This window comes from Rhinolophus ferrumequinum, chromosome 5 (assembly GCF_004115265.2).
Source record: "Rhinolophus ferrumequinum isolate MPI-CBG mRhiFer1 chromosome 5, mRhiFer1_v1.p, whole genome shotgun sequence".
NCBI lineage: Eukaryota > Metazoa > Chordata > Mammalia > Chiroptera > Rhinolophidae > Rhinolophus > Rhinolophus ferrumequinum.
In genome coordinates this window covers 17848768-17862367 of record NC_046288.1, presented here as the reverse complement: position 1 = coordinate 17862367, position 13600 = coordinate 17848768, and the positions used below count along the sequence as shown (strand labels likewise).

Here is a 13600-nt window from a genome sequence, read left to right as displayed (position 1 = left end):
CGTCTATTTTTAATTATTAATATACAACTTAGGATGAATCTAAGTTTCCTAATACATAATTTGAGACAAATCTAAGGTTTTTTTCTTAAAAAGAGAGGGCAACAATTCTGTTCATTTGTATACCAGCTGTTATTTCAACTGCTTTCTTCAAGATAAAGAATACAACACAAATTGCATCCACAAGACACAAAGAACCATTTTCTTACAATGTTTGTCTTCATGAAAGAAATTGTAAATTAAGAATAAAATCTCATATTTTCAAAAATCAACAGTAGAGTTTTTGTCTTGTAACACAAAATAATCCTTAGGAACTTTCCTGAAGATACACCAATAAAAACTATCCTAATTAACTTCATGTCTAATGAAGGATTTTATCCTGATAACATAATAATAGTTAATATTTATAGAGTACTTGCTATATATCTGCATTGTTCTCATTATGTTCATATACTAATTTAATCCTCACAACAGTGCTACAGGGTGAATACTATTATTATCTCTATTTCTGAGACATGGAAAACTGAAACACAGAATAACCCAAGTTAACAGAGCTAGTAAGTGACAAAACTAGGATTTGAACCCAGGCAGTCTCACTCCAGAGCTGTGTTCTTAACCACTACACCTACACTGCACAAAAATACAGCTACAAAGACATTCATCTCAGACATTTTAAAAATAAGCAAAGATTGGAAAATTAAAACTAAATGATTAATTAAATGAATTATAGTATATCTATACAATGGAATAATATGGTGCCATTAAAAATAATGTTGGGTAGGGAGAGGGGTGGTAGATGAGGGTAAAAAGGATCAAATCTATGGTAATGGAAGAATACCCACTGACTCTGGGTGGTGAGCACACAACGTGATACATAGATGATGTATTACAGAATTGTAGACCTGAAACCTATGTAACTTTACTGACAATTGTCACCCCAATAAACTTTAATTAAAAAAAAATAATAATGTTGGGTAAGTATTTAATAACATGAAAAATGTTCATGATGTGAAAAAGTATGTTAGGAAACAATGTAAATTTCTTTATTTAAAAATGCATTTAAATATGCATGGAGGAAAGTCTAGAAGAATATCTAACAAGATGTTAACAGGAGTTATCTTTGAGGATTAAGTTTAAACATGATTTTTATTTATTTAATTTAATGTATCAATTTTCTATAACAAAGGATCACTTCTACAATAAAAGTTATTTTGAAATTACTTTATAATTATTGAAATTACTTTATAATTACCTTGTAATTATTCAATTACATTGAATATACAGGTAATTCAATGTTCTTATTATCTTAAATAATGTCAAATTATATAATCAGTTACAGATACACTTGTTTCACATGTATATTTTTATTTAACTTTACCTTCCAAAAGCTGTGAACTAACATTGACAAAATCAATTTTCTTCCGGAGATAGCGCTGATTCAATTTCCAAATGCATGAAATAAATGCATTCTTTTCAGCAGTGCTGCTGGCAACCCATTTATATATTTTTTCAAAATGTAAATCAAATTCAGGATTTTCCTGAAATAAAAATATACAAAAGAGAATTTTTTTATCACATCCCATTTTCAATATTGTAAAATATATTCTCTCAAAAAAACAAAAAGAAGTTGAAGAAATCATCACCATTAAAAATTAGCTAAGTGACTTGCACAGAATGGCTCAGAAAATTCAATTTATAATAAAAACTTTGTCTACCTCCCAAAAGAAGCTGGACAAAAAACAACATAGTGTTTTCGTAATTTTCTTCCCATCCCCCTTAAGTCTATGAGTAGAAATATAAGATGTCTACTTAACGACGTTGTGTCTCAGCTTCCTAGTCTGTAAGATGACAATGGTCTGTACTTTTGATGTGGACCTAATTTTTCTTTTTAAATTGCGTACAGGGTTTTAAAGTTATACCTTTTCTTTGATAATGTACTACTATTCATAACTGTGATTTGACACTAATTCCTTGATAAAGAATATATCTTCCAATTATAACATATGAGAAAAAATGCAATCTATATTCTGGTGTGGTTTTCAAGAACAAATCAGATAAAAAGCAGGGACTGCTCCTATCTGTTTTCAATTCTGAACATATAGAAAGATTAAAGGTGTTTCAAACGTCAAAAAGAAGCTCAACTGATGTGTAGGAATTGCATGAGGCTCTGAGTCTCATGAGCCACATTACCGGAATAATTTCATGCTAAGTCTCCCTTGAATGTAGAACTACTTGACTACTATATAAAAAGTTAAAACATATGGATGTATACTTTTCTCCACATCCAAGGAATTGAAAAATAGATTCAAATGTTCTTAATGTTCTACAGAAGGCTAATTATATTCAATTAATTTAAAGTGTCATTTACGGGGAACAAAATGTAAATAAAGACTTTAAAGGCAAGGGAAGTTATATCAGACTTTTACTGTGAAGACATGGGATAATTTAGGGACTTGACCTGTGGTACAATCATATTACAGTAGCATGGAACCACTAATCAGTCTAATTTATATCTCAATAAGCAGAAAAGGTAGTTGCATTATTACTTATAACAAAATCTAAGAATATTGGCAACTAATACGAAACTTGATGGGAAATGGTCTCTTCCCTGGGAATATTTCCCATAATGCCATAAAAAAAGCTGAGTGCTCCAGTGTCAACAACTCACACAAATCAATGTGTGATAGTTAGGCTAATGTATAAAAATAATGTTAGGCTATGTATAAAAATGTTATGTTTTATATCCATATATAGCATACACACACCAAGGTGCCTACGTAAAATGAAAAAAAAAATCAATTAAGCAAGTCAGCAATGAGGCATCAGCTGCAAGAAAACATTCAAATAAGCATTCAGCAAAGTTAGCAAATTATGCAAGTCAATGGGGTTGCAAAGTGCAAAACTATTGAAGGAAGAAAGGCTTTTTAATAAAGGTGTTTCCTAAAAAGCCTTTAAAGTATTTTCTCTTAAACAGAAACCTACCAAAAAGTCTCTACTCTTGATCTTTCCCCATAGTAACAGAAATTACTTGTTAAATAATTTATTCAATTGTCTATAAAAAATCCCATTTAAATTTTCTTTCCAAACACATACACACACACAGACTCAAACCACCTGCCAAATCCTATTTTCATATTTTTCTAAAAATTGGGTGCTCCTTAGAGATAAAGCAAAGGCTCAGTTTGCCGAAAATACTTAAAGGAATTCTCTATATTTGAAAGAAATCTGAATTCTACAGATATGCAGGACTCGCCTTAAGTTGTTTTTGCTTCATTGAAAAATTATTTTGCACCTGACAATGCTGCCTGTCATTTTGTCTAGCTTTTAGTTTCTCACAGGTATGTACCAGGGTAAGGGTTACACCAGAATTTTATGTTATCAGATTGCTCTACAAACGTAGTTTTTACTTCTTTGTGTCTTTGTAATAAATGGATAGGGCCTGTAGAGTTAAAGCAAAGGACACCTGTAATGACATTAACGTAAACCTTGCTATTAGCCCCATCAACAGTGCAAGCGGATTTAGTACCTGCAATCAGGAGCTGCGGAGGTGACCTTGGGCCGCAGAGAAAGATGAGGGCAGCTAGAAATGGATGAGAAGGAGAAAGCAACTAACTTGACCTGCAGAGTTCTTTGAAGAAAGGGTATTGCTATGAAAAGCCTTGAATTGTCAGGAATAAAGGTGGTCCTTTAACATGATTATCATCTTATTCAACGGACTTGGATTTTTAATATGGCTTAAATGAAAGGTGTAAGATTTATATTCTTACATCTTATTCTTTAAATTCCTTAAAATAAGCTGTGTAACTCAATACCATTTCCTTTACTTGAGCCATAAACATCAGGCCATGGCTTCAAAAGGCCAGCTTGGCTGCCTCAGCTGGTGACTCTACATTAATTCCTAAGTACTAAGAAAGACTCACTTTGGTTATATTATATGTGATTTTGAACTAGGTTTTACCAGAACAATGATTTTTTAAAAACCACTCACACAACACACTACTTTAAAATCTGTACTAATTTACTGAATTTATACTAAGTAATCTTGATCTAAATATGGAAATGTAGAGTTGAGATCATTTTGCTTTAGTTTATGTAATTTGTGCACAAACATAATTGTAGCTCAAAAAACAATGAAACTAACATACTATGTACTTATTTTTAGTAGTCTGAGAGTGAGGAAGGGAGAGTAGAAGGTTGATTAATACACTGTAGACTAATTCTTGGTTAGTTGATGGACCAAACCAACAAGATGTGATCATTTTAGAAGACACAATACTATATGATACAATCAAAGACACTTTTTGAACACAGGTCAAAACCTAAAAGAACCCAACATACTTTAATAGCATCCTTGGCATCTACGACAGCAAGGTCTCGAAGGGCCCACGCAATCTGCCTTTTGTAGAAATCTCCTTTATCAGACTTCTTGACTTTGACCACCTTCACCTGCACAGGGCGTTCAGTTGTTACTGTTGAGTAAAACACACACTTTCATTAGAACTCTCATTCATTGCTGGTGGGTACAGCCACTTTGGAAGACAGTTTGTTCGTTTCTTGCAAAACTAAACATACTCTTAATATATGATCCAGCAACTCTGCTCCTTGGTATCTACCCAAAGGAGTTAAAAATGTACGTCTTCACAAAAAAATGCCCATGGACATTTATATCTGCTTTATTCATAATTGCCAAGATGTCCCTCAGTAGGTGAATGGATAAATAAACTGTGGTACATGCAGACATGGAATGTTATTCAATACTAAAAAGAAATGAGCTATCAAGCCATCAAAAGACATGGAGGTACCTTAAATGCATATTACTAAGTGAAACAATCAATCTGAGAGGGCTACATACTGTATAATTCCACATATAACCTATATGCCATTCTGGAAAAGACAACACTATGGAGATAGTAAAAAGACCAGTGGTTGCCAGGGGTAGGAAGACATATGAACAGAAAACGCACAAAGGACTTTTAGAGTAGTAAAACATAATGATGAATATATGTTATTATACATTTGTCCAAACCCACAGAATGTACAACACTAAGAATGAACCCTAAGGTATAAACTGTGGACTTTGGGTGATTGTGATGTCAATGTAGGTTCATTCTTGGTAACAAATGTACCACTGTTGGAGACAGGGGGTATATAGGAAATCTCTTCACCTCCCTCTCAATTTTCTTGTAAACCTAAAAGTACTATAAAAAATTAAGTCTTAGAAAAACGCTAATAAATTATTATTATGATAATAACTTAAATAAAAAAATCTAGACATAAAGAAATACCTAGGAATAAATACAACAACATATGTGCAAAGCCGTTAAAACTATGAAACTTATTGAAAGCCTTTAAATCCATAAACCTTACTGAAAGACATTAAAGAAGACCTAGAGAAATGCAGAACTGTACCATGTTCATGGATAAGACTCAATTATCATAAAAATGCAAGTGCCCTCCAAAGTGAACTACAGATTCAAAACAATTCCAATAAAAATCCCAACAAATTATGGAACTTGACAGGTTGATGCTAAAATTTAGGTGCAAGAATAAAGTATCAAAACAAGACAAAATAAAAACCAGATATAAGAAAGACTCCAGAAACAGATACGCTCACACTCATCACTACACATATGGACAGAGGTAAGTTAAAGACTAAAATGTGAAAGGTGAAATTACAAAAATTTTAGAAGTATAATAATAATAAGATAATAAATATAATAAAATAATATAGGTGAATACTTTTATTACTCTAGGGTAGGAAAAGAGATCTTAAATAAGAAACAAAAAGGGAAAGCCATAAAAGAACAGATTGATTAACTTGATTTCATTAAAATTATAAATTCCATTAAAAGGCATCATAAAAAGTGAACAGATAAGTCACAAAATAGGATCTACATAACCAAAGTATTAGTATCCAGATTATATAAAGAACTTAAAGAAATTAGTAAAAGGACAACAAACGCAATAGAAAAATAAGCGAAAGGCTTAAAGAGACAAATTTCTTAGACAAGGAAACGAAATGGCTAATAAATTCATGAAAAGAGGCTCAATCTCATTATTAATCAAGGAAATGCAATTTAAAACCACAACAAAATACTATTTCATCCCCACCAGACTGAAAACAAAACGACGTGTCAAAACCAAATATCAAAACCAAGTTTTGAATAGGATGTGGAAAACACAGACTGCTTGTGGGAGTGAAAACCAGCACAATTATTTTTGAAAATAATCTGGTATTAGAGATGAAAATCCACATGCCCTTGACGCAGCAACTCCATATTTACATACAGACCCCAGAAAATTAGTGCCTGTATATACCAGGAGACAAGCACAAACATGTTCACAGAAGTGCTATCTGAATAGCAGAACCTGGGAATAAACCTCATGTTCATCACTAATCAGATGCGTGAATAAATTGTGGTACTCTCTGAGAGTGGAATACTACACAGCAGTGAAAATGGAAGAATTATGGCTATATGAAACAACAGACAAAAATCACAAACATGAACATCATGTTGAGTAGAAAAAAATCACAAATGAATACATGCACTATGATTCAATTTAGGCAAAGTTCAAAGACATGCAAAACTAACACTATATTATTTGCTACTACAAACATACATGGTAAAATCATAAAGAAAAGCAAGGAAATAGAAAATCAAAATTCAGGATACTAGTTACCTCTTAATGAGGGAGGAAAGGGAATGGAACAGGGGAGGGCACACAGGAAACTTCAAAGGTAATGGTAATATTCTTCTTAAACTAGGTGGTTGGGTATACAAGTGTTCACACTATGGTTAGTCTTCAAATCTTATATATTTATGCTATAGAAATTCTTTTGTAATTACTCAACATTTAATTAAAAACAATTTAAAAAATGAATTCGTTGACTCATTTTTCCAATTACAGAGACAATGAGAATATTTAAAACAAGGAGGAAAAGTTCCCGAGGGAATAAAAGAATGCCAAACAAGAACTTTTTCTTACTAAATACCCACCTGTGGCACACAAAAAACAATTCTTTTTCTTTTTTCCTGCTTTGCAGACATTGACGATACTCAGCAGGCGTTCATCATTTGGTGTAAAAATGTCTCTCTGTAATGCATGCTTGATTGCTGTCATCTTTATTCAGCTGAAAAAAATCAGAATGTAGGTATTAAGTTCATTCTCAAAACCATTCTATCTTATTGTTCCATTTACGATTAAAAGTAATTTATTTATGGCTAATAAGCATAGGGAGAATGATTTAATACATTAACACACATACATGATAAAAATAAAAAGCTGTATGTTTGGAAAACAAATTAGAGAACCAGTACTTTCGAATTCTAAAATCTTTGGAAGTGCTACCCAAATATTGTAATACGAAAAAAGAAAAAGAAAAACATTTAAAACCCATGCTCAATCTTTTAATATTAAATTTCCTATAGAAAGAACACTTACAACTCAATTATAACTCAACAATAAAAAGACAAATACCCCAATTAAAAACTTGGCAAAAGATTTGAATAGACATTTCTCCAAAGATATACAAATGACCAATAATCCTATGAAAAGATGCTCTACATCATTAGCATTAGGAAAATGCAAATCAAAATCACAATGAGATACCTACCACTTTACACCAAGATGACTAAAATTAAAAAGACAAGTGTTGGTAACGATGTGGAGAAAAAGGAACTCTCATACATTGCTGGTTACTATAAAATGGTGCAGCCACTTTAGAAAACAATTTGGTTGTTCTTCACAAAATTACATATGGAGTTACCATGTAATCCAGCAATTCCACTCCTAGCTATATACTCAAGACAACTGAAAAAATATGCCCACACAAAAACTTGTACATGAATAGTCAGGGCAGCTTTATTCACAATAGCCAAAAAGTAGAAAACTCAAATGTCCATCAGCTGATGAACTGATACAACAAAATAAAATGCAACCGACATGGTAGAATATTATTTGGCCATTAAAAAAACCCAAAGTACTGATACATGCTACAACACTGATGAATCCTGAAAACATTATACTAAGTGAAAGAAGCCAGTTATTAGGTTGGTGCAAAAGTAATTGCGGTTTTTGTAATTATTTGTAACCTTTTAAACCGCAATTACTTTTGCACCAACCTAATACAAACGACCACATATTTTATGATTCTATTTACATAAAATGTCCAGAGTAGACAAATCCATAGAGACAGAAAGATCTGTGGTTGCCAGAGGCTGGGGGCAAAGAGGAATGAAGAGAGACTGCTAATGGGCGTGGGGTTTCTTTTTTGGGTGATGAAAATGTCCTGGAATTAGATAGTAGTGATGGTTGTATGACCTTGTGAATATACTGAAAAACACTGAATTATATACTTGAAAAGGGTGAATTTTATGATATATGAATTATGTTTCAAAAAAGCTGTTATAAAAAATAGGTTTCTACTTCTTTTTCTCATATAATTCAATGTTTTTTAAAATGCCAACTTCAGTTAAATATTTTTTAAAATCCCTTTTCAATTTTATTTTTTGAATATATATATAGAATATATAGATTGATATATATATAGAATATATATATTCAATTGTAGGCAAACAAGGAGCTTACTTGTATATATAGAATATATATATATCAATCTATATATATACATAATCTGTGTGTGTGCACGCGCACGCGTGTGGGTGTATTACTATTTTCCGAAGGAAATGTAGTATTTCATGTGTGAGCTCGCTTAGGAAATTCTACTTCTAACACCATATCTATGGGAAAATAAATTATGAGTTTTAAATAAATGACTTACAATGAATTTTTATAACAAAATGACACTTGCAAACTAGGTATCTCCTCTATTTTTCTCAATCTGTGAAAAGTTGATCTCTGTTCCAACTCAAAAAATTTTCGCACAAAAATCAGATCTTCCCTGTTTCACCGCATCTCAGCCTCTAGTCCTCTGACCTCCCTCTCCTTCCTATTCTCTTTGCCCATCTGGCCTCCAGCTTAATTTCTTTTCCAACCTAGCCTGGAAGCAGTGTTCATTTCTCTACACCCACATTTTTATTATTACTCCTTCAATTATTTTGCTCTGTTTGTAGACCAGTTCTCCCTGTTACAAATTTCCACTCTCCACTTCTCTTGGGCTAACGAATGCTGTTTAAGAAGGCCATATGTCCTTCTTCACTGCATTCATTACAAATGTCTAAGACCAGTCAAAGCTAAACTTTCAGTGTTGCTCAGCAATCCTTGAACATTTCCTTCAATGATTCCTCTTCCTACTCCCCATCAATGTTGTTGCAAATGCTTATTCTTTCAACCCCCAACTCCAGTGTCTACCTCCTACCTCTCTGCAAATGAACTTCACCATTTACTCTGCAGAGAATACAGAAGCCATGAAGTAGAATTTTCCCCAATTGCTTTCCTCTCCCTCTCTACATCTTCACTCCATTCTGCCTATTACAAAATATCCCTGTTATTAATTCTTTAGTATGTTCTACGACCTACACACTATGTTAAAAGCTCTACTCCATTCTATGCCCAAGCTACACAAGATACTGGTCAGTTTCCTATCTCTGAGTTTTGTTCATGCAATTTCCTTTTCTTGGAATTCTTAACTCCCTGGGAAATTCCAACTCATCCCTCAAAAGTCCTGCTAAAATGTTATCTCTTCTGTGAAGCCGTCACACACACAAAAACAATAATTCCCTTACTACTGCTCTAACATTTCCTCTCTACTTTGCTAACATACCACTTTTAAGTGATATATTCTAGTTAGTTGTATGAAAAGTAGCTCCTTGTAGGCAAACAAGGAGCTTACTTATCTTTGTATTATTACTTATCTTTGTATTATTAGAACTTGGCAAAGTTCTAATTTGGCAAAGATGTAGCAGGCATTTAATAAATTAACCAAAATGATAGTACCAAATAACATGATAACTGCTGCTTCTCTAAGATTCCCCCTTTCCCACTCTCACATCTGTAAGCAAATGTCCAGGTTCAAAATCTGTCATATTTGATTCTCCTCCTCCATTGACAACATGAAATTTGCTACCACATTCTGTTGATTTCGCCTCATCTACACATAAGTTGTCCTTCCATTCTGTTCCCACTGCCAACACACTAACCCAGGTTCACATCAACTATATTTAACACTACAGTATCTGATTATCTCTTTGCAAGCTTCCACAACTCCAAGTCCCTCCACAAACAAGTAATATTAAAACAGCTTTCATCACAACATGCTCAGTGTTTCACTCAAGTTCCCAAATACAAACCTCCCACTCCAAACCCTCTCATTCATTCTGGTATTTAAGTCTTTGCTTAGGTGCTTTTCCATATCCAAACCCAAATTACACTTCATGGTTTATATGAAGTTGATTCAATAAAGATCTTCATCCAAATTGATCTCTCCTCTCAATTGCTATAACACTTACTGTATTAACTAATCAATCAAGCACTTGCTGTCTAATTGCTTCATGAAATCCTAAGTTTGTGGATCTCGAGAACTTTCTTGAAAGAGAGAGACAGAGAGAGAGAAATCCAGGAGGAGAGAGAGACACTCGGGCATAGTTTTATGTTCTTTCTTAGTAGGTACCTAACAAATACCTCTTGAGGTAACCTCAATTGAATAGTAAAAACTGGTCAAATGAATGATTGTTAGTGGTCAACATTTACCACACAATCCCTCCTTGGTTAAAAGTACAACTGATTGTATAGTAAGTGGGGAAAAGGGAGGCCTGGGAATCCCTCATAAAGGAGTTAGGCATAATGAGAGCCACTACAGGACCCCCATTCATTCAGTGAATACTGATGTCTACTAAGTGGGAGGCACTGCTCTAAGTTACAGCGGTGAATATGACAGACATGTTCATGAAGACCCCCCACCGCACTTACATTTTAAGGGTGCAGTGATTAACTCTACAGGCTTTAGAGTACTTTTCTCTTAAGTCAATGAACACGTCACTAGAGATCCTCTAAACCTATCTTCCAGATTTAAGAATCCATGTCTGACCACATTCCAGAGGCAGGCACACACGGCTTCCTCTGTGTCGGTTCCTGTTTCCTTACATTCAGTCGGACCTTACATTGCATGACAAGTAGCTGGTCCATGTGAGTACCTATGTGGATTGGGCCCCGTATGCTCTCAAGACGTCTCAACGCGTGGAGCCCTGTCATCCAGAAGAGAAAACTGTGCACGGACACAGGGAAATGTACGCCAGACATTTAGCAGGAAATGTGGATTTGGACAAAGGAGAAGGCACTGTCACGCCCTCCTCTCCCGGTCCACGCCGAAGAGCAAATGATCAGGGCCGTTTTGCCCAAAGAAAACATGGTTGCTATGGGCGGATCCATAAAGAGGTACGTGAGGATTGTTCTCCCAAGCCCCAGGACAGCAAAGAGCTGAGGTGCTACGAGCGGGCTTTGCGCCTTACCCAGACAGGCGGGGAAAGGAAGGGACGGCTGATAACGGAGGGAGGTAGACCCCGGGAGAAGAGCCACTAGGGGAACTGAGGAGCCTCCTCAGACCATGGCGCCCGCCAGTCCGCTCGTCTGTCCGCCGCCGCCGGCACTACTGGCAGCCGCGGCCCAAGGCTTACCGCAAGGCGCGACCCAGCCAGGCTGGGCCGAGGCGGCTGTTCCAAGACAGAGACCAGATGCGGCGGGGCGGCCACCGATACTAAGATGTGCCCCTCAATGGAGCGGTGAACCGGAAGCAACCGTTCCACCACTACTTCCCATATCCGGCCATGTGACAAACCTCCGCGCCGGAAGTCTATCCGGTGGAATGGTGATAGGCGTGGGGAGGCGGGGCAAGGTCTCGCTGGAGGGCGTGTCAAGGACAGGCAGGGGCGGGGCCTCTCGCTTGGAGACTGACCTGGGACCTGGAGATTTATTTCATTTCATTTTTTTTTTAAAGTTCTTTGGGGTGACAATTATTAGTAAAATTACAAAGATTTCAGGTGTACAATTCTGTTTTACATCATCTATAAATCCCATTGTGTGTTCACCACCCAGAGTCAGTTCTCCTTCCATCACCATATATTTGATCCCCTTTACCCTCATCTCCCGCCCCCCCTTCCCCCTTTCCCTCTGGTAACCACTAAACTATGGTCTGTGTCTATGAGTTTTTTCTTCTCATTTGATTGTCTTGTTCTTTTGTTGTTTTTGGTTCATATACCATATATCAGTGAAATCATATGGTTCTCTGCTTTTTCTGTCTGACTTATTTCGCTTAGCATTATATTCTCAAGATCCATCCATGTTGTCACAAATGGTCCTATTTCACCTTTTTTTACAGCCAAATAGTATTCCAGTGTATATATATACCACAACTTCTTTATCCATTCATCTATCGAAGGACATTTTGGTTGTTTCCATGTCTTGGCCACCGTAAACAAAGCTGCAATGAACATTGGAGCACAAGTGTCTTTATGGATAAATGTTTTCAGATTTTTTGGATAGATACCCAGGAGAGGGATTGCTGGGTCATATGATAATTCTATTCGTAATTTTTTGAGGAACCTCCACACTACCTTCCATAATGGCTGCACCAGTCTGCATTCCCACCAAGAGTGTATGAGGGTTCCTTTTTCTCCACAGCCTCTCCAACACTTGTTACTATTTGTCTTGTTGATGGTAGTCACTCTGACTGGGGTGAGGTGATATCTCATTGTGGTTTTTATTTGCATTTCTCTGATGATTAGTGTTGTTGAGCATTTTTTCATATGTCTATTTGCCATTTGTATGTCCTCTTTGGAGAAATGTCTCTTCAGGTCCTCTGCCCAATTTTCAATTGGGTTGTTTGTTTGTTTTTTGTTGAGTTGCATGAGTTCCTTGTATATTTTGGATATTAGCCCCTTATCGGAGGCACTGTTTGCAAAAATCTTCTCCCATTCAGTTGGTTGCCTCTTTATTTTGTCGATGGTTTATTTTGCTGTGCAGAAGCTTTTAAGTTTCATATAGTCCCATTCGTTTATTTTAGCTTTTACTTCCCTTGCATTTGGAGTCAAATTCATAAAATGCTCTTTGAACCCAAAGTCCATAAGTTTAGTACCTATGTTTTCTTCTATGCAGTTTATTGTGTCAGGTCTTATGCTTAAGTCTTTGATCCATTTTGAATTAATTTTGGTACATGGTGACAGTTTCATTCTTTTGCACGTGGCTATCCAATTCTGCCTGCACCATTTATTGAAGAGTCTGTCTTTTCTCCATTGTATGTTTTTTGCTTCTTTGTCAAAAATTATCTGTCCATATTTATGTGGTTTTATTTCTGGGTTCTCAATTCTATTCCATTGGTCTATGTGTCTGTTTTTCTGCCAATACCATGCTGTTTTGATTATTGTAGCCCTGTAGTACAAGCTAAAGTCAGGGAGTGTGATACCTCCAGTATTATTCTTTTTTCTTAAGATTGCTTTGGCTATTCGGGGTCTTTTGTGGTTCCAAACAAATCTGATGATTTTTTGTTCTACTTCTTTACAAAATACCATTGGGATTTTGATGGAGATTGCATTAAATCTGTATATTGCTTTGGGTAATATGGCTATTTTAACTATGTTGATTCTTCCAATCCATGAGCACGGAATATCTTTCCATTTCTTTGTGTCTTCTTCAATGTCTTTTAAAAATG

The 13600-nt window shown here is 35.3% G+C and overlaps 1 protein-coding gene across 10 annotated transcripts in view; it reads right to left on the bottom strand.

The window, feature by feature from the left end:
* EXOC1 (exocyst complex component 1) overlaps positions 1–11731 on the bottom strand; it is a 50996-nt gene extending 39265 nt beyond the window's left edge. For 6 of the 10 annotated variants that reach the window (XM_033106270.1, XM_033106274.1, XM_033106275.1 and 3 more), the window contains exons 1-4: positions 11406–11708; positions 6996–7129; positions 4336–4466; positions 1376–1535 (exon numbers count right to left, since the gene is read on the bottom strand). In XM_033106270.1, coding sequence (XP_032962161.1) covers positions 1376–1535; positions 4336–4466; positions 6996–7119 — 415 coding nt within the window. In that variant the 5' untranslated portion in view covers positions 7120–7129; positions 11406–11708. Of the gene's footprint in view, positions 1–1375; positions 1536–4335; positions 4467–6995; positions 7130–11405 lie in introns of all 10 variants that reach the window. The other 4 variants (XM_033106277.1, XM_033106280.1, XM_033106276.1 and 1 more) reach the window with 3 other exon arrangements.
* Positions 11732–13600: the final 1869 nt, after the last annotated feature.